This window comes from Eptesicus fuscus, chromosome 22, assembly GCF_027574615.1.
Source record: "Eptesicus fuscus isolate TK198812 chromosome 22, DD_ASM_mEF_20220401, whole genome shotgun sequence".
Classification (NCBI taxonomy): domain Eukaryota; kingdom Metazoa; phylum Chordata; class Mammalia; order Chiroptera; family Vespertilionidae; genus Eptesicus; species Eptesicus fuscus.
Window position 1 is genome coordinate 20,026,932 of NC_072494.1, and position 27,055 is coordinate 20,053,986.

Below are 27,055 nucleotides of genomic sequence, written 5' to 3' on the forward strand. Positions count from 1 at the left end.
CTTGAAGATGGAACAAGAAAACACTTGGTGGTTCTGCTGTTCATTCAGCCATCATACAAAAATTGAGCATTAGCTAATCCAGACATCAGCTCTACCTTCCCACATACTGTTTTTCTAACAATGAACTAACAGAACAGTGAATTGTGCAGTTTAGGGAAGCCAGACCAGCATTACAGATCACCTGCCATAGGTGAGCTAGCTCCATGTCAATGATTTGGATGAACTAGAAGATAAATCCTGCTTTCTGAGATAATGCCCTTAAATACAAGAACCCTTTTTTGTGGTTGTTGCTAGAAGATTAAATTTGAAGGAAAAGGCAAGCATACAGAGCATATTTTCACAGAAAATACTTTTATTACTCTGCATCATCTTGGGAACACTTATGTTTCATTTAGTCCAACAGGAAAGATAATTCACTGACAAAATGAAACATCTAGGTTTCTTCACTGAAAATTTAAAAGTAATTTAAATAGACATTAGGTAGACTAGACTCCTATACTGGACGCCTATTAAAACTAGGTTTTTGTCTGTTAGAAGAGTGTTGTCTTGTCAGAACTGGTTCCCTGCAAGCTCAGTAGGTTCTGGAGCTAAGGCAGTTTACCACATTGCTCGCTGGACCCCAGACATCTGCCCATGGTCAGCTAAGTGACGGAAGACGATCCGACTAAGCCTCCAACGCCGCTTCACACCACGTGGACGGGACGTCATAACACACCGATTTCTGATTCTAACAGGACAGCTATCCCGGGGAAGGGCAGCAATTTCTTCATCAGCCACTTCCTAAGGGAAGTCACAATGTTGTTACAAAGACATGTTGAAGTCAATGCTTAGAGGAAGAAAACAATAGGCTAGATTCACTAATGTGGCCAGAGTTTGGCCAAAGAACCCTGAACATAGTAGGGAGCCTTAACCTCAAAGTAGAAACAGACCAGAAAAATCACCAGCTCGTAGTTGCTCTGATCTTTAGTGTTTGGTCTTCATTTCATTATTTCTGCTTTAACATTGTTATTTTCTTTCTTCTGCTAATTTTGGGCTTAATTTGCTCTTCTTTTTCTAGTTCCTTGGGGTATAAAGTTAGGTTATTTCCCGATTTTTGAGTCATGAAAGTATGAAACTTCTGGACTAAAGTTGAAATAGGAACAAATGTGGTTGAGATGAGGCTGGAAAGGGAGTAAGGGTAGGATCCCACAGAGCCTTGACATCTGTGATAAAGATTCTGACTGATCGAAAAGCAAATGTGAGTGATCAGATGAGATTTACATATTTAAAAGATCATTTGCAAGGCAAGAGAGTGAGTCTGGTTAGGGCAAAAGTGGTTGAGAGGAGAAAACAGAGATTACTACAGTAGCAAGTATGACTGAACCTGTGCTAGACTGTGGTGGAAGCAAAATAATTATTCCAATGTATTAAAAGAACATAAATGAGAAAATGCACATGAAAGCCACTAAATTAAATTATTAAGCATTAATAGTTCCTGATCTCCAAAAGCATATACATATGTTGCTAGAATTATATAAAACAACACAATTAGGTCAATAAATGACAGACAGTAAGTGCTATAGGAAGAACTGGAGAAGAGAGAAATGACCAGATTGGAAGAATGAAGTTTCACAGGGCAGAAATTGAAGAACAGCTGCAAATTATTTATTTACGTATGTACATAATATGTACACACACACACACACACACACACACACGCTCCCCTACCTCTCCTTGTTCCCAAACACATTTAAGGCAGTTTACAATGAGGAAATTGGGCAAAGGGAAAATGAGACAAAGCTATGTGCTCTGAAAGCCTGTAATTTGGTTAGAACTGGGACGTAAATACTGACTTGGAAGCTACTAGGCACAGGGCCACGATCAGGTCTCATAATTCAGAGAATCTCGGCACAACTATTATTGCTGCTTATACCAGACACATTTCTCCAGGGAGTCTTCATTAATAATGCCCTCCACAACATCCTGAGCTGAGAGGGCCACTTCTTGTTACTCCCTAAATATAGGCAAGTACCTAAATGCCATTACAGTAAAAGCCGTAATGAGTGGACCTGCACACTCAGTTTTCTGTTCATCTGGCTTAATCTAGACAAGATTTAAAAGAATCCGTAGTAATTAATGGCCTATATATTCTGCCAACTTCTACAAATGTATTTTATTTTTACTCTGAGCTTTTGATAAGTTGAGTGACCTTGTGTTTGAGTTATACCCCCGGATGCTACTCTTGAATGCAGGTATTCTATCTGTCACCAGGTAGGTGCAGGACCTTCTGCTTCAGGATGCCAAACAGGGTTGTCATCCTCTTATTCAAGTTAAGGAGTCTGATAAGAAAGTAAACCTAAGTGGAAGGCCACCTTGGCACACAGAGGTGGGTAAAGGAGTTCAGACAGGTAGGCTAGGCATGGCCCTGGGTGAAGAACACAGCCCCATGCATCAGCAAAGCTCAGGACACTGGAATGAGGCGGGGGCAGGGGAGGGGGAGTCCCGAGGTCAAATAACTGCCCAATTTCTGGTGTGGTTAGCATGCCCTAGTACTTTCTAAGCATCACCTAATGAAATGGTTAAAGGCTTGGAATGAATAATTCTCTTTAATCTGAAACTCACCAAAATCAGTTTCGAGGGTATTCATTTGTATTGACTGAGAACATTTGATCATATTCTCCAGAAATTATTTTGACAGTGAGTCACAACAAACAGTATCAAAAGTGGTCTGATTTGAGTTAATGATCTTGGGTGGTCAGGGACTCATTTTAATTAGCTAACCTGAAGGTATTTTGGCAAAATAGTATTCTTCCTAATCGAATTAATCCGTAGTCTCTCATCTGCATATTCATAGGCCATTTTCCTTCTCTTCACATCACGCAACATTCTCCAGTCTACGTAGTAGCCTCGAACTTGGCCTGAAGCTGATGAAGGAACCATCTAAAAAAGATAAAGAATAAGTGAGGGATAGTCAGACCCAGGCTCTGCCTTGTCCCCATCCTGCAGTCTTTTAGTCACTACTTATGATCAACTATTTTTAGTAATTTTAAATAGACTTCTTAATTCAGAATAAATACCTTTTATGGATGTACATTAAACCAAAATGGTGGCAATTAATACAATGCCAAAAATGTGTGTTGGAAGGTAAAACATTTTCCCCTTAAATTCTTTACAATCAACTTTCTACCATTTCCTAACAGGTTTCTACAGGGTGTCACAAAAAACACACTTTAACAGCTCAATTTTGATTGAAATGTATTTTAATAAACACTGCCTTTGTAATTATTCAAAGTGTGTATATATTTTTTTGGGACACCCTCTATTTTTTTAAAAACTTTCATTCTTTATATAACTTTTTTTCTGATTACAAAAGTAACACACTTTTAAAACGATACACTTTAAAAATGTATTGGTCTATACTATTTCTTCTGTGAATGTTTTATGTTCTTTGCCCATATTTCTATTATATTGTTCTTTCTTATTTTATACCAGTGCTTTATATATTAAGATGGCCTTCTTTCTGTTTTGTACACATCCTACCCTGCTCCTCTGTCTCTTCACCTCCTAAAATTCCTCTTCATCTCCTAAAACTCTTCCACTGGGCCCTCTTCCACTTACAGCCATCAAAATCTAACTCCTCAGTTTCTTCTCTTAACAACCCCTTCAGATTTTTGCTCTAGCTGAAGCTTGACTCCTTCTGATAGCTTCCCCTGTAGCTCTTTTCCCCCCCACGACTGGGGGAGAAAAATTAACTTAATCTTTTAAAAAGTCTTTTAATGTGCTACTAGAAAATTTTAAATTACGTATGTGGTTGGCATTATATTTCTATTAAGCAAAGATACTAAGGATGAACTGTCCATGTTCCTAAGACCAATGGTACCTCATGAGACCCATCATCTCTTGCCTACATAAGGGTACATACAGCTCCAGCAATTTCCCCCTCTCCATCTTTTTTTCCTCACTCTACAGGATTTCTTCCTTTACCACAAAAATACTTTTACTTCTGTCATGTTAAAAACACTCACACACAAAACACCCACTCTTAACTCATCACTCTAGCTCCTGACCCATTTTTCTGCCCCACTTTGCAGTAAAACGTCTTCAGAGACTTGTCTCTACTTCGTGTCCGCTTTCTTCCCCATTCTCCCTTGAAGGCTTCCCCCCAATAACCTCCACCATGCTAACCCCGGTAGCCAGTTCTCAGCCCTTCTTCGTAATTTTAAATGTATTTTTGATTTCAGAAAGGAAGGGAGAGAGAGAGAAACATTAATGATGAGAAAGAATCATTGACCCTGCACACACCACACTGGGGACCAAACACGCAACCCGGGCGTGTGCCGTGACCCGCCCAGACCGGGAACTGAACCGTGACCTCCGGGTTCATAGGTCGACGCTCAGCCACTGAGCGACGCCGGCCGGATCTCAGCCCTTCCTTTAATTGGCCTGTCAGCTTTGAGCAGAGTAGACTACTCCCGGCTCCTTGAAATGGTCACCTCCCGCTTCCAGGTCACCCACTCCCGGCTCTCCCTTCCTCGCTGAGCTCCTTTCAAGTCTCCTTTGCTCGGCTCTCATCTCTTAACCACGGGGTCCCTGGGGCCTCACCCCTCGGACCCCTGCTCTGGTCCACCTGCACTCACTTATAAGTCCAGACAACTGCAGCTTTAATGCTAGTCAGTTTCCCGGCGACGGATACCGAATTTACATCGGCAGCTCGGGCCTCCTCTGAATCAAGCCGGAGGAGGGGAACCCCTGGGACGGGTCCGCGCCGAGCTCTACAGGGGGCAGAGTAGTGGGGTGCCCGCGGCTTTGGGGGTTCCGGAGGAAGGGGGAAGGGTGGGGATTAGGCCGGGCCTAACCTGCCGGACGGTCCGCAGCAGTGAGCCCAGCATGGAGGTCGCCATGTTGTTCGCTGCAAAGTCAAACCACTGCAACTTTATTGACACCCGCAGGGTGGGGCCTGGGCCGTAGGGGGCGTGGCCTGGGCCGCAGGGCGTGTGGCGTGGCGGCGGGCGGGTCTGCGCCCTATGGGATGGAGGGGTTAGTTACTGAATGTGCGTTCCCGTGGTAATGAACGGTACTTGGGCAAATTGCAAACCCGAGAACGCAGCTTTGATATCGATTGGGCAGTCTGATGCTCCCTTTCCTCCTGCTTTACCTATTCTTTTAAGCTGCCTTCGTTCCTACCCAAGTCCTTTCCTTCAGTCCCTGCCCCCCACCTACCATTCATTATCACCAAAGTCTCTTCCCATAAGTCCTCCGTCTCACCTGCTCCTGCTCTTATATCCTCCATTCAGTTTAGGGGCCTACTCGCCAGAAACCTACAATTATTGTCAACTCCTCTTTCATCCCTCCTGTAGATGTAGTAAATCTCTTTCCATTATAATGGTGATCATGATCATGCTATATCATGATGATAGCGATGATATAGTTCCCATTTATGTCTATATATATACACACATACATATTCTGTATTGGAAGGGGAACTTTGCCATTTAAAAACTGCTGATTTCAGTCTGTAGTACAGGGAACTTTCTGGTCATCCCATTCATTTTTAAGTGTACAATTCAGTGGCATTAAGTACATTCACATGGTTGTGCAATCATAACCACCATCTATCTCCCCAACTTTTTATATTGCAAAGCTATGTACCCATTAAACAGTATCTTCCCATTCCCCTGCACTACTAACCTCGGGCTACCATCATTCTGCTTTCTGTCTCTATGAATTGGACTCCTCTATGTAGCTTAAAGAAGTGGAATCATACACTTGTCCTTTGGTAACTGGCTTCTTTCACTTAACATGTCTTTGAGATTCATTCATGTTATAGCATGTGTTAATACTTCACTCTTTCTTATGATTGAATAATAAATACTCCATTGTATGGATATACCACATTTTGTTTATCCATTCATCTGTAGATGGACACTTGCTTTGCTTCTTCCTTTTGGCTATTGTGAATAATGCTACTATGAACATGTGCACAATATCTTAAACGGTATTATCTTTTTAAAAAATATATATTTTATTGATTTTTTTACAGAGAGGAAGAGAGAGGGATAGAGAGTTAGAAACATCGATGAGAGAGAAACATCGATCAGCTGCCTCTTGCACACCCCCCTCTGGGGATGTGCCCGCAACCAAGGTACATGCCCTTGACCGGAATCGAACCTGGGACCCTTGAGTCCGCAGGCCGACGCTCTATCCACTGAGCCAAACCAGTTTAGGCTTAAACAGTATTATTATCTTATTAAACTGTTTTTCATTGTAAGAGAAGAGGTTAAAACAATCTAATGGCTGGTAAGATAGGAAGCTCAGAGATAGTGAGATAAGACATAAGACTCTGGGGTCTCTTTTCTTTATAATCCTCACCAGAGGACCTGGAGAGGGAGAGGGAGAGGGGATGGGAGAGAGAGGGGGGAGAGGAGAGAGAGAGAGAGAGAGAGAGAGAGAGAGAGAGAGAGAGAGAGAGAGAGAGAGAGAGGAAGGAAGAGGAGGAGGAGGAGAAGGTGGAGGAGGGGAAGGGAGGGGAGGGAGGAGGAGGGGAGGGGAAGGGAGGGGAGGACAATCAACTGAGCCACTCTGGCCAGGCTCCAGGGTCTTCTTTAGTTAATTGTGTTGGTTTTGTAAAACAGCCTAAGATTTTTTTCCCCCAATGCACCTTCCTCCATTAATGTGTGGGAATTTGGGCAAGGCCAAAGGAAGGTTCACTTTATCTTGAGTTCTCCCAAGGAGTCTAAAAGTCTCCCTGGCTATTTGACAGAATGTGGGTAAGGCTGTTGGGCTTACTGTCCTGGAATTCTACGATCAGGAGAACCACCATCATTCATTCATTTATTCAATCAACAAATTCATTTTAAGTGCCTATTATATACCACTGTGTGTGAAGTGGGGTGACAGAAAAAAATTCCTGCCCTTCTGATGCTTATATTCAATGGGAGTCAATTTGAGATTATAGGCTTAGATGTGGGTAGAGATATCCACCACTGCCAGTTATAGTGCCTTTGCTGTTTCCATATTGTCTTTTCTTTGGAGGCTTAAAAGTTAGTTTTGGGGTGAACAGAGTAAAATTTATGAGTTAAATGTTAGAGATTTGATTGTGAGGGATTGTTCCTAGTCACCATGTTGATTCTAGGCCTAATACGATGATAAAAACAATCGTATAGATTGTGAAAGTGAGATTAGACTTGCCAAGTTCACAGAGTTAGGCCTAGGCCACAGCCCACACTGTTAATCCCTACTCCACACTGTCCTCTGGAGAAATGGCACCTCAGGGACACAGGCCCAACTGTCATGGAATCCTTCCTTATAAAATGTATCGGTTAGTGTATAGATTGTGTGCCAATTCAATCACTACTCCAATGAAATTTTTCTTAACAAAATAATTTTGAAATATATATATTTCATACCTCCCTCCCATGCCATATATATATATATGGCATGGGAGGGAGGTAGAAAGTTATGAGATTTTTTAAAAAGAAAAATAACTTAATAGTTTTGCCCTGCCAGATATTAAAAAGCCATATGTTATAAAGCATGACCGCACTACTTTGGTACTGGTGCCAAAATCCACAGACAGATAAATTAACTAGAATAGATAGGCCAGAAAAAACCTTTGGTTATATATTAAAGGAAGCATAAAAATCATTCAACAAGTGGTACTGGAACAAGAATTTAAAGATTTTGGGGGAAAATGTTTCAATTATATTTTTATCTCTTACCATTTATCAAAATATACTAGTATTTTAGATAGATAAAAGAGTTACATGCTAACAAAACCTGACAAAGAGGAAAATATAGATGAATATGTTTTTAAATTTCAGAGTCACACAGTAAAATACTTACTTGGTGTGTGCCTGTCCTTAGAGTCCTTGTCCTGCCCAGGCTGACTCGGGACCTGACTTCCCTCCTGGCTAGGCCCCTCCTTCCCAATACAGCTGTCCCGGAGGGGCCTTCAGGGCCAGACCCCCACATAGCGAGAGCTAGAGAAATAACAAAAGAAACAGACTTGAGGGGCTCTCCGTGGTCTGTGTGTGGGTCAGCTATGAGAGGAACTACAAACAAGAGGAAGGTGAGTGTGAAGGGTGAGGGTGAAGGGGAGGAACATGTTGGTAGAAAGGCACAGATATACACACATACTCACACACACAACTCTGAAATGGTGTGTATGGATAGTCTGTCTTCATGGAACACCACCAGCTGAATAGAAACATTCTTGATGTATTGGCCATGGAGTGTGGGTGGTCTTTGCACCTACTTCTGTTAGCAGCCCCAGTGCTCCTGCCTGGGAGTCTCCTCCGGGAGCTCTGTGCTGTGCACGAGTTGAACACAAGATGGCAGTAATAGCACACCTGAGCTCCAAACCCTGGGCCCTTCTTGGCCTGTTCCCACAAACAGGGTCTAATGCAAACTGGACACACACACACACACACACACACACACACACACACACTACCCGTACTCCAAATAAGATCATGACACGTTGACACTTTGACTATCATCAGGTAGAACCTGTGTTTGAGTTTGCCTCCCTTGTAGGAGTCAGGACAGACTACACAATTTGTGCAAAATGAAAATGAAGGGCCCCTTATTAAAAAATCAGGAGAAAGTTGCTGTTAAAAAGAGTAAGACAGAGCTGAGCTCAGCACCTCTCATTTCTCTGAGGTGACATGGGACACCTGAGGAACCAGGGTCAGCTGGGCAGTGGACACCCATGGGAACACCCCGAGCCAGTGTGGGATGGAATGGCTGCTCAGGTCTTAGCGATATGGAGTCACTAATCAAGTTCCTCATCCTGCTATTGCTTTGTTCTTTCTTGCTCCACTGCTCTGACTCCTCTCCCCCACTCCCCGGGGCCCTTGCCCAAATCTCCTACTCACACACAAACTTCTGTCTTGGAATCTGCCTTTGCAGGTGGTGGGGCGGTTGTGGAGGCACTCAGGCTCAGACAAACACACCCCATCCAACATCATCCAAACGGTTCTGCCTCTGCTTCTGATTGTCCCTTTCACTTTCTCCATCCTACTCTGCTCCTCTTGCTCAGACCCGCTTCATCTCTGGCCTGAATTAGTGCTAACTGGATTCCTTATTGCTTTGCTGGCCTCCTTTTTTTTTTTTTTTTTTAACTTAACTCTTCACCTTCCCCCCAAACACGCCCACCTTTTTCTGCTTCCAGAGTGAACCTTCCAAGCCACGACAACTACTCACTTGGGGTAGCTCCCCACTGCCTGCAACATAGAGACCTCTGCAGGACCATTGCCCATCCCCGAACTCTCCAGCCCTATTGGATTGCCCATCCTCCAAGGTTCCCCTCGGGCCTCCTGCCTCGTGAAGCCTTTATTTCAGGCAACCTTCCCGTTCAGTTTGGTTTGGTTCATCAAATGCATAGCTGAACACCAGGAACATAGCAGTTTCTGCCATCCAAGGGCTGAGGAGCAGAAGGGTGGGTGGGGAATACTACATGACGGGGGCTAGTGGTGCAGAAAATGTCGCATGTCAGCAGAATCCCATATAAATCAAGGCTTTTTAGCTCATCCACCCCAGTTGAGGGGCCTGGAAATGCTTTTCACCAGGCCGAACCATGACGAGGTTTTTGTGGGGATACAGGAAAATTGCTTTTGCAGAGTGTGAGATCTTGTGGAATAATAAGATTCTGAGTGGGGAAAATATATGAAAAGCCTTTTTATTATTACATTAATCCTAAAACTGATGTCTATAAAAAGGCAACACAATTGGCATTTTGCACATTTTAAATTAGTAGTAGCGGGTATGTTACTTACAAAAAAAAAATAAAAAAATAAATTGTTCCCTTTTCTTCCCAGTAGTTTCAGGGAGATGCTTGCATATTTGTTTTGCTTTGTTGCAGATAATATGCACGCAAAGAGGTTTTTCTTTTCTGAGCCTCATTTTCCATCCACATATTCAGTCTCTTCCTGCCCCGGGGACTTGGAAAGGCTGATTTCCACCTCCCTCGTTCTGCCTGCGGGGCCCTGGAGACGGTGTGCAAGTTGGCACCAGCCAAGGGGGCGATGGGCCTGATGTTCAGCCAGGCCTGGCTCCTGGGCTCACAGCTGCATTGCCCTTCTTTCTTTCTGCTGTGACTGAGAGGTGTCACATAAGTGGGTGCTTAAGATAGAAAGGTTTAGAATGATGTTATTTAACCAGTCAGGCACAGCTCAGCAGGTAATTCTCAACCCTCCTCCAGCTCCCAGGGCTGAGGTCTCAGTCCTGGCCTTGGTATCTGTGTGCCGAAGCACTTGCTATCAACTATTCTTTCAGGCTTAGTACCCGCCTTCCTCTCAGGCTCATTCCCACTTCTAAGGACCTGATTTACTTTGTACTTTTCCTCATTGTATTCATTTCCTGTGGCTGCCATAACAAATTGCCACAAACTGGGTGACTTAAAACACAGGAATGTATTTTCCCACAGCTCTGGAAGCCAGAAGTCCAAAATCAAGGTGTCTGCAGGGCCACACTCCCTCCAGAGTTTCTAGGGGAGGCTCTTCCTTGCCCATCCCAGCTAGTGGTGGCTCCTGGCATTCCTTGGCTTGTGGCATCATCAGTCTAATCTCTGCTCCCGTCTTCACTGGCCTTCTGCCCTGTGTGTATCTTCATGTTCTTTTCTGCCTCTTATAATAACCCTCTCTTTGCATTTAGGCCATTCGAATCCAGTATGATCTCATCTCAACCCTTACATTAATTACCTCTGCTAAGACCCTATTTTCAAATAAAGTCATGTTCTGAGGTTGTGGGTGATTGTGAATTTTGGGGGGACACTTATCTACTAGTAATGCACTACTCATCTACTTGAACTTTATCAAGACTGCAATGCCAGCCCCTCTGCTCTTCAGCCGTCTGCTCCGCCTCCTTTCCTATTCTCACCTCCAGCTCCTGTTTTCTTCTCTGACTCTAGTAGGAGTGACTCAGTGTATGTGCTCAGGGCTCCGCCCTCCTGACTTTCTAAAGAAATATACAAAGGTAAGCACATATTTATTAGAATTTCTCATAGAAGGAAGTCAAAGTCAGGAAGGATCAGACTAATGTGTCCAAATACAACTCTTTTAATATTGTCCTTGGTTGACATGTTCTCTAAGCCTGTGGTCGGCAAACTGCGGCTCACGAGCCACATGCGGCTCTTTGGCCCCTTGAGTGTGGCTCTTCCACAAAATACCACGGCCTGGGCGAGTCTATTTTGAAGAAGTGGCGTTAGAAGAAGTTTAAGTTTAAAAAATTTGGCTCTCAAAAGAAATTTCAATCGTTGTACTGTTGATATTTGGCTCTATTAACTAATGAGTTTGCTGACCACTGCCCTAAGCCATCATACACACACACACACACACACACACACACACACACACACATACATACATTTCTATAATAATAAAAGCATAATATGCAAATCGACCAAACGGCTGAACAGTGGAACGACTGTCTGGACAACCTTCCAGACGAAGCTGGGGCTGCAAGGGCTGAGGCAGCCGGGGCTGCGAAGGCCTACTCTTGCATGAATTTCATGCATCGGGCCTCTAGTCCTATATAATAAAAGGTTAATATGCAAATCGATTGAATGGCGGAACGACCAGTCACTATGATGTGCACTGACCATCAGTGAGCAGATGCTCAATGCAAGAGCTGCCCCCTAGTGGTCAGTGCGCTCCCACAGGGGGAGCGCCGCTCAGCCAGAAGCCAGGCTTGTCAAGCAGGCTCAGTGGCGGTGGTGGGAGCCTCTCCCGCCTCTGCAGCAGCGCTAAGGACCCCTTGGGAGATGTCCGCCTGCTGGCTTAGGCTGACTGTGAGAGGGCGCAGGCCGGGCTGAGGAATCACCCCCTTCTCCCCCCCCCCCCCCCCCCGCCCCCTGAGTGCACGAATTTTCATGCCCTGGGCCTCTAGTATATATATATATTACTTATATTGATTTCCCCAACTTATTTGAAGTTTCTAAGGCAAAGTGTTGTTTTCAACTTACTACCCATGTTCCTAGCAGAGTGTCTGGTATCTAGTAGGTGTTCGTAAATATTTATCGGGTTGAAATGGTTCACACTCTCAACTTTGACCGTGTCTTTACTGGACACTATGAATCTGAATGGGAAAGAACTGGCCTGGCATGGAATCTCTCTCCATTGCTCATGCACTGTTCCTTCAAGCCCAGCCTCTGTTGGCACAACCTGCTGGCTTAGCATTTTATAAAAAAGTGCCTTTCTGTCTGCCCCCAGGCGTGGCCAAGACCATGCTCTTGCTGACGGGGTAACTAAAGGTTTTGTCCCTTCCCAAGGCGAGGTACCTGAGTTGCCTCAAGAAGATGATGGGGGAGTGAGGGACTTTCCTGGGCCTCTCTAAAGCCCAGTCATAGGTATGTGTCTTGTCTCCTTGGTAAGAAAGTGATGCCCATGAGGACAGAGAGGAGGCTTGGCCTCTGTACTTTTAGGATCAAGCCTGCTGCCCTGCATGAATGGAGTCAGACCAACAAGTCCTAGGCGATGATGACAATGCTGGTGTATCTGGCTGAAACTCAAGCGCATGTGGTCACACTGTTGGCCCCTGAATGCCCAAGAGAGAGTGGCCAGCTCCCTGGAGAGACTGGGGGCCCAGGGCTACCTGGGCTTCCTGGATTCCAGACGTCCTGCCTCAGCAGAGTTTCTCCTTCCCAGCGGCCTCCGTGCCCAAGGCCAGGCCCTCCTGATTGTCAAGTTGGTTCAGTTCTCTCCGCCTCTGCGGCTGTGTGGGTGCCTTTCTCTCCTCTAACCAGAGGGAAGCCTGTACTTACTCTGAGGTTGGATGACTCAGTGCCCCCCAGGGCACTCTCCGCCAGCTGCTGGGCCCTGCCTGAAACACAGTGTTCGTGTGGTTCCAGGGATGAGCTCACCCATTTTCTTTTACAGGGGCCTCAATGGATTTTCATTTGAGGGAATAAAGAGTTGATAGGAAAGCAGCTTCTTTCTTTCACACCATTTCCTCCTTTTTCTTTCTTTATCCACTTCCTAGTTTTTCTAAATTCTGAACTCTGATGAAAAGGCAAAATGTTAGCAACTTAGCTGAAGTGCATTGCTTTTGGTAGCTGTGGGGACAGAAATACCAGCCCCGTGAGTTAGTGGGAGTCAAGGGTACAAAACCTCTGCAGAGCCACAGGGTGAGTCCTGTGGATGCCAACACAGGCCAGAGGCGCTGCATGATCAGGTGACCCTCCAGGTCGCCCAGCAGCCCCAGGGCAACAGAGTGTGTACAGTGGGTGACCTTAGGTCTGGTCCTGGGAAAGCGCAAAAGGAAGCCACACTCACTTTCTATTCCATGTCTCTCCAAAACCCGTCTCCAGGGCTTTCTCCCAGAAACCCAAAGACCCGGAAGTTCTATCCCCTTTCCTACCTCTGTGCTAACTTACGTTAGAACAAGAAAAATGTTCTTGGATACACCTCCTCTCCTGCTGAACTTATCAGTTGTCCATCAAACCAGGTGGACTTGGATTTTTTTCCTGATTAATTTTAGAAAAGAAAGTTAAAATTGTGTTTCTGAGTTTTTTTTCATCCTCTGCTCTTTGCTGCATAAATAGCGAATGTTCTCCTCTCTGTTATTCACTAATTGTTTCCTGTCTTGTCTTTCTGAGGGTAGGATTCATGTCACAACCGTTTCTTGGATTTCTCAAATGCACAGCTCATAGCAGACATTCAGTTCTCAGGAAACACCCTCTCATCAAGTAATTACTAGTAAGTTGCTGGATTGAGTTAGACTTGCTGGACATCTGCTTTCAGGGTTCCGTGTGGGTGTTTTTTCTTCCTAGGATGTAATTCATAATGAACAAGAACCCTCACCTTCTCTCTCAGGGAAGAGAAGAGAGGAAAAAGGACAACGGTAACTATTTAGTCGCTTCATGTCCATAGGATATAAGCTGTAGGGTCATTAGTATCTTGTACAGCTGAGGACTTTAATGTCTATTCCCTAAAAGATACATGAGGAATGTAAACTGTTCACTCACTTCTTTCCTAGTGAGTGAACAGGGCCGTGCCTTGTTAGTAGTGATTCCCTTCTACTGCAGGGAATGCTGGTCTGTCTTTATCTCTAGGAATGTAAACCCTGCGAGGGCAGCGATGACGATGAGGATGGCAGTGATAGCCTATTTTGTTCAAGTCTACACCCTCATCTCATGGAACAGTCCCTAGCACATAATATGCATTTCAGTGAACACTTGAGTGAATGGAGTTCAGTTATGTTGGGAGATACCTGACAGATGATGCTCATCGGCAAAGTGGAGATTAGAGTGTCCTCTCGTACATGGGAAGTCTGTCCTTGAGGTGTGATGTCAGGCCGTGTCTCCCACTCTGATTTGGTCTGGTATTCCAGAAACCTCAGCCTCATGCCTTTAGCAACCACAGGGTCTGCCTCTGGAAGAGGAGGGATGGTGCAGTAATGAAGGGAAGGATTGCAGATGCAATGGAGACGAGAACAGGCCCACACATGTGGGTGCTTTATTACAGAAGACATTGGACTGCATGGGGTGTCCACAGCCTCCACTGAGGCCTTTAAGGGATTCTCTGTCTCCCTTTTGCTTCATTTAGTAATGCTCCACCACTCTGCAGTGAGGGGTTGGGTTTGACTCATGTTGATTTCAACACGAGGGAAGAATTGGAGAGGGTGGGCACCAACTCATCTTTGTCGCTGATATTATTTGGTGAATACATCAGGGCCAGCCCATCCCCCAAGGGCAGCAGACCTGTCCAGCTCATCTCCCAGCTGAGCCTCCGCAGCTTCTTGCTTCTGTCGGTGGCTGGACCCTTAGGGCTTTCTGAAAGCAACCACACAGTGTGTGCCTGCAAAGTGTTTATGCCGAGCGCAGTCTCAGGCAGACCCTCGTAAACACACCGCCAGTTACCGGCCACCTTTGGAATGCTTTCCATCAGTCCGAATTGTCAGTTATCTTTCCAGCCCCACAGACAGACACCTCCTGCTATGACACGCACACTCCCCAGTACACGCCACCCACCAAGGCATCACCAAGGTGCCTCCCTGTACATTCAGGTTCACATACTCACTGTGTACCCCAACTCCTCTTCATCTTCTTCTGTGGTTATGTTTAGCCAGATCTTCATTCGTAATTATTTCTGAGGCTCAGCTTTAAACCTCTCCCCAAACCATAATGGTATGGTAGAAGGTGAAGTCAGCAGGGTTTAAGAGTCATGATGCCTGGTGTCCCCTTGCCTCAGGCCATGTTCTTCTCCTGGAACATTGTGGTGGGGAGGGACAGACATGTTTCTGCACTTGTCTGGTGGCTCCTTCTGGAACATAAACCAGCACGTGGTTCTTAGGGCGCCGAGGCTCATCATAGAGGCTGTGGGATGAGCTGCGGTTGGTTTTGGAGTTGGCTAGCCCAACAGGATTCCTGGGGGAAGTTTTTTCATCCTTTATCATTGCTGAGGGGATGGCTATAAGAACCAAGCAAAAATAATGATGGCCTTTGAAATTCTGGGTTTGAAATCCAGCTCCTTCAAGTCAGTGGTGACTTGGGTTAGAGGACATATTTGTTGATGAGAAATATATTCTTAACAGGCCACTCTCTACTTCTTATCTCCAGATCTTGACTGTGTGATTTTGGACCCCTGACCCACAGTGTTTCTCAGTCCCCTGCAGGGGTGGGAGGCTCAGCCAGGTACAGCCACACATACACATTGGTCAGCACCACTAATCCTGAAGGCACTTACACAGACATAACAAGAGAATTTCAAGATAGGCGAATACCTGGCAGCGACTCAGCTCACAGAGGCTAATACCGATTCTGTAGCACTAACAGTCACCGCTCAGAGCATGCACCAGTGTTTATTAACCATCCATTGTGTGTCCTGAGCTTGCGTTAGGCCTTACTGGGGTTGGATGCGGGGACAATTAAAATAAACTCGTGTCTATCTGCTAAGTGCCTAGTACGTACCAGGCATGGCCCTAGGTGTTGGAATTATACGTTGAACAGAAGTGGCAGCTCTGTCCTCCCAGCTGTAATCTGCTAGTAACAATCTCATGCTTGACGGGTACTCCTGGAAAGGAATGAGGCCAGTCATTCCCTGGTCCCACCCCACTCCCTGTGACTCTGGCATGATTGTCATCAGGCTCACCAGGCCTACTGAGCCCCCAGCAAAACACGAGACTAAGAGATGGGGTAGCATCCCAGCATCTCTGTGGTCGGGTTCCGCTCGATCCTTTCAGGGTTGCTTGCTTCGCGCTCAGCATGTCATTCACTGTGAAAGGCTGGCCTGGGAGCTGTGGCATCCACCCCTAAGTACTAGAAAAAAGGCGAGGAGAGTAGTAACGTGGTTGGGCGAACTTTTACAAATAAACTAGATGGTATTCTTGTGCCAGGCTGCAGGGCAGAACTTACGGGGGATAGAGTAACATTTACATACTGTATTATGAGATTTTAAGGAAAAAGAAAAGAAATGTAAAAATCCATTAAATAACTGAAGGGCAGTGTTTAAGCTTACGTGTTCACGTATGTAATAAAAGTATAAAGACACCCACTGCAACGTTAGTCCCAGGTCCAGGAGAGTGTTTTTCTCTCGGAGGGAGGGGAATATGATCAGAAGCATATGCAGGGATTTAAACAGTATTTATAGTATTTTATTTCCTAAGCTGGGTAGAGATACAAGAGTGTTTAAAATACTTTTCTCTAAACCTTTTTGAATATCTGAAATATTCCATCACTCACACAAAGGTTTGTCTTCAGCTTTGGGCTCCAGTGGGGATGACGTTGTGTTGATAATGAATTTTGCCCTCTTTGACATTTCTCAAACCTGTCATTGGCAAGAGGGAATAGAGGAAGAAGAGCCTATAACGCCCAGCTGGCATGGGTATGGGATAGTAGAGATGGGAGGAGAGAGTCCTGAGGGACAGCAGCCTGCAGGGGACCCTGTGGGCCCTGTCCCTCAGTCACTCAGGGAGCCACCCAGGGACTCATCTCCCAGAGACCACAGTTGGCCACAAATGGGCGACCTCAGCAGTTCCACAATCAAACCTCATCATTACCCGTGGCTCTGCCTTCACAGGCCATGGAACAGTTACCACACAGCCGCCTTGCTGTAATCCTACACTCTTAGAAAACAGCAACTAAAAAATAACAACCCAAACCAGAAATGTTGATAGTTAGGCTATTAAGAAGAATGAAAGTAGTTTAAAACAACAACAGCAACAACAAAAAACCCCCCACAAAAGCCTGGACAGCCTGGCCTTAGGAAGAACATTTGAGATGGGAGGCTATGACTCAGTTTGTAAAGAAAATGATGGGATTTTCCTATCACGTTTCCAGAGTTTAGTCATCTTCAGGGAGGGACAGTGGGGTTCTTCTCTTTGATTTACAGTCATGACATTTGGGAGATGTTATGTTTGCAGAAGCCCCATTCGACAGAAATGGGTTAGGTATCCTTTCCTAAATCAAATCATGTCCGAGAGCCTGCAATTACTATGATTCCTTTAGAATAAGTCAGGGTTTATCCATGAGTCACAAGTGGGAGAGGTAGACACCCAGACAAAATTGTGGTCCTGCTTGTGGGCATCCGTGGTCCCAAGGATCCTTCCACTCTTCTGATCCTAAGACTGTTGACTTGTACAGATAAGTTTGGTCCCTTTGGCTGATCAGAGAGATCTACTTGAATCAGACCACCATGATCAGAAACAAATTATGCTGTTTACGAAATTGATTAGCCTCAAGATCAATTTATCAACAAGTATTTATTAAGGACCTACTGAGAACTTGGCATTGAAAGTCAGAACTATTAGATGCTGGATCCACTGATATGTGGACAGACAATTGGACTTAGAGTTCCTAATCAGCTAACAGTGTGAGTGTTGTCGTGTCCCGTCCCCCCCCCCCCCCCCCCCCCGCCCCACCACATCCCGAGTGGTTCAGGGTTCGGGTTCTGGCGGGGGCTGCATACAAATGAAAGAGACTAGACAAGAAGGTATAAATCTGGGAATATTGGGGGCCAGGCAGGAGCCCAGCTCAAGAGGAAGGACTCCGCTTTGCTCTGGCCTTGCTATCCCTTTTATTCAGGTTTTGGGATACACCCATAGCCCTTAGGCAGGCAATTCCAATAATAGCCAATCAGCAAGGATTTACATAAAACTAAAAGGTGGAAGTTGCTTCAGCTACCATTGTCTCAACTAAACAGTGGGGGCAGAGCTCTGACCTTTCAGAGCTCAAGGTCTCCAGGCTTCCGGGTTCCTTGTCAACACCTCTCTGCTAGTGAAGACAATGGGCGGCTTCCAACAAACAGAATAAGTAAAAATTTATTCCAGGTGAGCAGACGTAGATACTTAAAAAAATACATGACTATGATTTTCAACAAGGGTGCCAAGATAATTCAATGGGGAAAGAATAGTCTTGCCAACAAAAGGTGCTTGGACAACTGGATATTCACATGCAAAAGAATGGAGTTGGACCCTTTCTCACACCATATACCAAGATTAACTCAAAATGGATCAGTGACCTAAATGTAAGAGCTAAAATTATAAAAAAACTTAAGAGGAAAATTTGTAAATCTTCATGACTTTGGATTAGTCAATGTTTTCTTATATCTGACACCTAACGCACAAGCAACAAGAGAAAAAGAAATTGGACTTCATCAGAATTAAAATGTTTATGTTTTAAAGGATGATATTAAGAAAGTGAAAAGACAGTCCAAAGAATGGGAGAAAATATTTGCAAGTCATATACATATTTATTAAGAGTCTAGTATCTCGGATATATAAAGAACTCTTACAACTCAGCAATAAAAATATAGATAATCCAACTAAAATGGCCAAAGGATTTCAATAAACATTTCTCCAAAGAAGATATACAAATGGCCCATAAGCACATGAGATGATGTTCATTAACTTTTTAAAAAAATATATTTTTATTGATTTCAGAGAATCAGGGAGAGGGAGAGAGAGATAGAAACATCAATGATGAGAGAATCATTGATCGTCTGCTTCCTGTACACCCCACACTGGGGATTGAGCCTGCAACCCAGGCATGTGCCCTAACCGGGAATCGAACCATGACCTCCTGGTTCATAGGTCAATGCTCAACCATTGAGCCATGCTGGCCTGGCAACATCATTAACTTTTAATGAAAGACAAATAAAAAATTCAAGCTGTTACTTCACACTCACTAGGTTGATATAATAAAAAAAAGACAGACAAAAACAAGTGTTGGAGAGGACATGAATAAATTGGAATCCTTATACATTGTGGTGAGGATGCAACATGATGTAGCCACTTTGGAAAACCATTTGGTAGTTCCTCAGAAAGTTAAACATAAACTATATGGCCCAGCAATCAATTCCACTCCTAGCTAAATACCAAGAGAAATGAAAACAGGTATCTATGTAAAAACGTGTACACAAATGTTCTTAGCAACAATATAATAGGCAACAAATGGAAACAACCCAATTTTCCACCAGTGGATGAATGATTAACAAACGATGCTATATCCATACGATGGAATATTATTTGGGCATGAAAAGGAACCAAGTACTGATAATATGCTACAGCATGCATGAACCTTTAAAATGCTATATTAAATGCTAAATTAATTTTGTGACTAAGCCAGTCACAAAAGGTCGTATATTATATGATTCCATTCACGTGAAATATCCAGAACAGGGAAATCCACGGAGACAGCACAAAGATTAGTGGTTGTCACAGGAGGGGGAAATGGTAAGTGACTATTAATGAGCGTGGGGTTTGTTCTTGAGTTGAAGAAAATGTTCTCAGAGTAAATAATGGTAATGGCTGAACAACCTTGTGAATATACTAAGATCCACTGAATTATATTATACTCTTTATTTTTAATTTTCACCAGAGGATATGTTTATTACTTTGAGAGAGAGAGAGAGAGAGAGAGAGAGAGAGAGAGAGAAACATTGATCCATATATGCCCTGACCAGGGTTCGAACCCACAACCTAGATATGTGCCTTGACCTACAATTGAACCCACAACCTTTTGATGTACAGGACAATGCTCCAACTAACTGAGCCACCTGGCCAGGGTCTAAATTATACACTTTAAAAGGATGAGTTCTATGGCATATGAGTTATGTTGCAATAAAAATATTTTTATGACTATCTTAGGACTTTGGAGGGAAATAATACAAAAAAATCAGTGGACTAATAAAGGCTTAGTTGGCAAAATTCATAAAACTCTTATGATTCTGAAATTTACAAGTCCCGTTTGATCTCCTGCTTCCGTGGTCCAATGACTTACTGTGCAGATGAGTGCTTCTCAGCCCTGCTGCACGTTTTAGAACCACCATGGGAGCTTTCAGAAAATATGATGCCTTGGCCTGACCCATGGCCAATTAAATCAGTCTCTGGCTCCCGTTTTCCCAAACCTTGGCCTCTTATTTTATTAAGCACTCCCAGGTGATTCTCACGTGCTGTCAAGACTGATGAGTTAGGGTAGACACGATCTGGGCAGCACTGGGTCATATATGAGTTGGTCCCTCAGCGACATCTTTTAAGTCAGGTTTATGAGATATCATTTATATACAATAAAATTTACCCTTTTAATGTATTCAGCTCAATGAATTTTGAGAAATGTGTATAGTCCTATGGCAGCCACCATAGTCAAGCCAGACTAGAACTTTTATTTCCATTACTCCCCCAAATGCCTCCAAATTCCTTTGCAATCCATCCTTCACCCCATGAATTAGATGCACATATTAGGACACTATGCAATATTAAAACACATGCCTTTGAAAACATATATAAGAAAACTAGAGGCTCGGTGCACAAAAATCGTGCATTGGGGGTCAGGGAGGGGGTCCCTTAGCATGGCCTGCACCCTCTTACTGTCCGGGACCCCTCAGGGGATGCCCGACTGCCAGCTTAGGCCCGCTCCCCACAGGGGACATCCTTCTCTCAGTCCAAGACTCCTTGCTCCTTATCACCTGCCTGCTCACTGCTCCTTACCACTTGGCTCGCTGCTCCTTAGTGCTGCCACGGAGATGGGAGAGACTTGCCAGCCGTGATCCCGGCTTCTGGTCAAGCAGCACTCCCCCTGTAGGAGCGCACTGACCACCAGGGGACAACTCCTGCCTTGAATGTCTGCCCCCTGGTGGTCAGTGCACATCATAGCGACCAGTCATTCTGGTCATTCTGCCATAATGGTCGCTTAGGCTTTTATTATATAGATGAGGGGGGAAAATACTATGTAAGTTTAGAACAAAGCACAGAAAAAAAAATCTCTATGTAATAGAATCTTAATTGTTTAACTTTTTAAATACATGTGCACAGATATATACATCTTTCCATATATGTATACATTTGTAGAAGAAAAATTATTGTTTATCTCTGGTTGCAGGAATTACAGGAAAAGTTAATTTTCTTCTTTATATTTTGCTGTCGATTTTAGTTAGTTTATAATAATGTTACTTTCATAATAAAAATAATAATGAATGATATCTACAAAACAGCCATCTTTGGGCCAGTGATGCATGAAGAATCTCCTAAAAACCAAACTGCCATCCCCTCCAAGGTTCCAGGCCCCTGGTTGTAAATCTAGCCCTCTGCTCCCACACACTTCAGGCTCACAGCAACTGTTATTGTCAGAAAATATTAATAAGAAGATATTGACTAATACTGAGATGGATATCAGAAAGTATTGACCCAAGAGAAGAAAATATTGACGGAAGAAGAATCATTGCCTCGAAGGGAGTCATAAACACTCCTCTTTGCTGCAGGCCATGCTCTGTGGTCTATGTTTGCAGGCACACGCACATTTAAAGGCGAAGATGGCACATCCTGAAAACGGTTAGAGGTTTGACTTCAGAATCTACCACAAGGGGACGGTGACCCTGTGGGTACAGAATATATATAATTTATGGCAGAGTGAGTGAGTGAGCTGGGACAAGATCTTGAGAGTGGAGGTCTGTTTAAGTTTGGTTCCAGTTCCTTTAAACTCAGTAGAATCCTAAGTAAAGATACTAAGACATGTCCTCCAACCAGCTCAAACAGACCCAAGCCAGCTCAGACCAGGTCCAGGTCTCCAAGCCAGACACAGTGGATTCGGGCTCCCTCAGAGCCAGCACATTGGTCTGTTGGGTTTTGGGTGATTTCATAGGACAATAAAATTGGAGATGACTGCAGTTGGAATACTTTTTTTCTACATTTTTCTCAAATAAAAGAAGACGCTGTAATAACATGTTGCTTGAACCATTATTTGAACCAGGAACTTTGTGTTTTTATTTCCAGGTTGTTCTGGAATGGGTTAGACTATTTTGACGAAATAATGGATTGAAATTAGTTTCAAGTTAAGTTATTCCCCAGTTTGGATACAGACTCTGTATCACTTTTCCATTATTGCATAGTAAACCTCTCCAAAATACAGTGACTATCAACAATTATTTATTTGCTCCTAATTCTGTGGGGTGGCAGTTTGGGCTGGGATGCTCACATCGCATTGGCTCGGCTCATTCATGTGTCTGGGGCTTCAGCGAGCGCGGCCAGGCCTCTTTCTCCTTGTGCTGTTCCATACTCCGGAAGGCACTTACTTGTATTCCAAGAGGGTGAGAGCAGATGCTGCAAGGCCACTGGTGGCCCCAGCTCAGTGGGTGGAGGGGACCGATCACCATTTACCTTTACAAGAACAAAGTATGAGGCTGAAGAACAGCACTCCATTACCTGTCGGGGCCTTGGTGTCGGCCTTCTGGCTCTCCCGGGCCCCCTTCTGGGCCCACACGTGGACCGTGTACTCCACGCCCGGCCGCAGGCCCGTCAGGACGGTGCTGCTCTGCTCCTTCCCCACCGGGACCTCCCTGGTGTCTCCGTCGGCGGAGGTGTAGCGCACCGTGTACCTGTCGATGACGGCCTGCACCGGCTGCCAGGAGATGGCGGCCGTGGTCTCTGTCACCTGGTCGGTCGCCAGGTTTTGGGGGCTGTCAATTTCTTTAGACATTTTTTAAGGGTGAATATCAGTTATTTTGTAGAATGTCCTCATTTTGATCGCTGAATCGAAGTTACGTACGAGTGTGTCCTTATTTGGGGGAAATATTACACACTGAAGTGATTTAGAGGTTAACCTGTCTCTAAGTCACTCTCTCATGTTTTAGGAAAAAAGAGAGGGGGAAGTGAATGATACTGCCCCTTTGGTAGCATTTGGAGAAGGTGGGCCAAGGTTACATGGGGATTCTTTGTAATATTTGTGTGGTTTCTCTGCAACTCTGAAATGACTTCAAAATAAAAAAAGGTTTTGTTTCTGTGTTTTTAAGGAATGGGCATCCTTCGTGCCTCTCACTGGCTGAGAGATGGCCCTGTGGACGGGGGACCGTGGATGGGGGCACTGCCCTCGCAGCCTGGACAGCCTTCTTCTGCTGTAATGTGAGAGCAATCACCTCTATCCTGTTGAACTACTGCATGGGGAGGGGTCTTTGTGAGAGTGGCATGGGCTGCCCCTGCCTAATTCAGGCTGGAGGAAGATGGCCTCTGTCGAGCCCATTGTGTTGGTCTAGTTATATACCTAGTTAGGGCACGGAAGGTGGATAATGGGGAGAGTTTGGCAAGTCCACCAACTCGGGGAGAAATAGAGGAAATGAAGAAGAGTGGAGAAACTTGAGGGGACAGTGGCGTTCTAGGAGCCTCCAGAGGAAACTTTTCTATTCAAGAAGCAGAGAAGAAAGGTCCAAAGGAGAAGAGAAATGTCTGGGGCCTGGGAGACATTCTGGTGAGCCCTGGTTCACACCACAGTGTCCCCTCTGTGTGTAGCTGGCCTGATTCTGGGGCAGATGGCAGGACTATTTGAGGACGTAATGTGAACACATCCAGACTGGGGTGCAGATCATCAAAGACGACTGTGGGGTATGCAAGAGTGACAAATGGTAATAATGATAATGACAACAATTGCAGCAGCTACCATTCATTGACCCCTCATTGTGTCCCTGGGACTAGTCATAATTCTTTACATGCATCAACTCATTTATCCTCACCATAACTGTATTATTGGTCTTTAAAGATGAGTAAACTGAGGCACAAAGAGGTTAAGTCAAAGGTCATTTGCAAGTAGCAGACACAGGCTTCAGGTACAGGCAGTCTGGCTCTGGACGCACCCTCACACAGATGCTGGGACAACTTTTTGATCACCCCCCACTTCCCCTGTCCTCTTCCTTTCCCTCCATCAACACTCAGTGTCCACATAAGTGAAGTGAGGCCTCACAGGCTCCTTCCATTATGTTGTAGATCTGCCCTCAGGGTGGGGTTGGGGGTAGAGAGCAGCTCTGCTTCATAGGAAGATCAAGGTCTGTCCATCTGATGGCAAAAGGGGAAGGGTGGTGTAAGGGGTGCCCTGCTTTCCTGGGGGTCTGGCTGGGCTGAGGAATTGAAGGTGCTGGGTCTGCACTTGCTCTCTTGTCCTCAGAGCCCTGCCACTCATCGCTGTGAGCTGATGGGTGGAGGAGGTGTGTGTGTGTGTCGGGGGGGGGGGGGGGGGGTCCACAGGAGGTTCTGTCCCTGAGGGTCTCTGCTCATGTCTTTCTGTGCTGAAGGCCTTTCCCTAAGTGGTGGGCAATAAACCCTGAGTGCCCGAAACCTGGGAAAGGGAAAGAAACTTTAGAGACGCTCTTCCAAACCCTGAGGCCCACTCCCAGCCAGGAGGCATGTAAACTCTTCATTTAATAACCGTATTCTGGAGCTACATGTTATTTTTTATTGAATTTGTTGGGGTGACATTGGCTGGCAAAAACCATACAGGTTTCTAGTGTAAACTCAACAAAACATCTGCACACTGCATCGTGCACATCACCCCAAGCAGAGTCTCCTTTCGTCCCCATCCCTCCCCTTTGCCCACCTCCACTTCCCCCCTCTTTCCCTCTGGCTGTCACCACACTGTTGTCTCTGTCTATGTGTTACACACACACACACACACACACACACACACACACTTTTTTGCTTAACTGGAAACAGTATTTTTAGTGTCTGGGTAAGCATTTCCACCCCTTTGTTAGAACGAGCTGCACTTCACTGAGCTCCTGCCAGTGAGAGGAAACACCCAGGAGGACCATTGCCAGCTCCTCCCCTGGCCCGACCAGTGTTTAAACCCAAGGAGGGAAGCCGAGGAGAGAGCGAGGGACCAGGGACGACCAGCACTGAGGTCTGGGTGGCGGGAGAGTTGGACATGGTGCCCGGCAGCTTCCCAGGTAAGAGCATTGGTCTCCGAAGGTTTCCTGTGTGACTGGGCAGGTGGCCAGGTGGGAAGAAGCCTGAGCCTCAGGCACCACAGCACCAAGAACAACAGAGTGTTGTAGAAAATGTTTCCTGCATGTAAGTCTAGCATCTTTATTTCTTTGCTGGCTTCTTCCCAATGTCAAAGGCTCCTTTTTTTTTTTTTTTTAATTCATCTGTGTCACTGTTTTTAAATGTATATATATTTTTAAAAATTTTAATTATAGTTGCATACAATTTTATATTAGTTTCAGGTGTACAACATAGTGATTAGACATTTATATACCTTACAAAGTGATCCCCCAGTAAGTCTAGTATTTATGGCTCGCTTTTTGTTTTTTTAACTTTTTTTGGTTTGTTAAAGGTGCTCACACTTATTTTATTTTTTTATAGAACGTGTGACAGCTTTATTTCTATCACCATTGACCTCCCCTGTACCCTCCTCCCCCTGCACCCGCCCCCTCCCCCACAATCGCCACACTGTTGTCCGGGTCGGTGAGTTCTTCCTCTTTTTCTTTCTTTCTTTCTTTTTTTTTCCTCTCAATCCCTCCATCCATGTCTCACACACACACACACACAAAATCCCCAAATAGAACCTTTGTTCTGGTTGTGATCAGGAAACTGTGATGGCATCCCTGTCTCTGGCTGCTGTAAATACCAATTACGATGAGGTTTGCAAGGGAGCTTGATGAGCTTTGAAGTTTATTCAAACATTTAACTTTGTAGGTTTTGATTCTGTTTGTATGATGACAACCTCTTTTCCCCAAATTCTCATGCTATTCCCTCACAATGCCTCAAAGAAGACATTTTGAAACCTTTCAAGACATGATGTGGACTCGTTTTTGGAGGTCTTTTTACTTACCTGTTTATTTTTGTGGTTGAGAGAGAGGTGGGGGGAGGAGAGGGAAGAATGAGTGAGAGCATTCACTTCAAAGCAAAAACTCAAGATGCTTCTATAAGCATTAAATAAAGAACAAGTCCTAACATAAAAATAGCAAACTGCCTACATCTGGACAGAGGTTAGCCACAGTGCCCGGGGTCCACTGGCTCATGCAGAAGCCGGAGCATCGGCAGGCATCAGGTGACACACCCATGGGTGGCTGGCAGAGCACAGATGTGTGTGGAAAGACTCGTGATTTTTGCCATTTGAGCATTTGTTGCAACATCAGCCCAGAGAGGCCGAGAAAATCCACTTGACATTGTTTGATTCCGGCGATGGCCAGCCTTTTTCATCTCATGGCACATAAACTAATTACTAAAACCACACCAAAAAAAATGTTACATCTTTTTGCTGATCTGACAAAAAGTAGCTGTAGTTTTGATTCATTCACACTGGACGGCTGTTGTCACTTTTTGGTTTGACAATCTAAGGGAAAAGAGGTCAGTGCCCCTGACTAAACAGTCAGGTAGTGCATGTCTTAAAAATCGGGCATGCCGGTTGAAAATTGCTGTTTCATACAATTTTAATTCCTGCCGTGTCCCCAAGTTTGTGGCCTCCTGCAGGAGGGAAACAGGACGGGCGACTTCAGATCATCTCTGGCTTCTGGGCTCTGTCCCAGCTGGTTCTGTGGTTTGAAATGTAGGGTAGACAGAGGTCTGTTCCTGAGAAGACGCCTGAGGAAACTGTGCCCAGGCCCAGTGGAAACTCTTGTCCGTCCAAGGCTCATTCGGAGCCTTGGCTCCTGTGGGTCTGGATCCAGACATGCGATCGTGGTCTCGGTTTTGCAGCAGCGTCTGGAGCCACCAGTCTGCGAGCTGGTGATGCTGAGGTCTCGGGCTGATGCCCGATGGACCCGCCATAGGAGACTCACTGCCAGAGCCCCAGCCACCTCTCAGCATGGCTGTTGGTCTTGAAGACAGACCCGGAGAGTGTGGCTGGGGCAGGGCAGGCCCTTGAGCAGGAAAAGCCTGT

At 45.0% G+C, this 27,055-nt stretch overlaps 1 protein-coding gene across 1 annotated transcript; it reads right to left on the reverse strand.

The window, feature by feature from the left end:
• Positions 1 to 317: 317 nt before the first annotated feature.
• MRPS14 (mitochondrial ribosomal protein S14) lies at positions 318 to 4,920 on the reverse strand. Its single transcript, XM_008145879.3, has 3 exons — positions 4,836 to 4,920; positions 2,761 to 2,919; positions 318 to 780 (listed from the first exon to the last, which is right to left on the reverse strand). Exons 1-3 carry the CDS (start codon positions 4,878 to 4,880, stop codon positions 598 to 600), a joined length of 387 nt encoding a protein of 128 aa, XP_008144101.1. The 5' UTR covers positions 4,881 to 4,920; the 3' UTR covers positions 318 to 597.
• Positions 4,921 to 27,055: the final 22,135 nt, after the last annotated feature.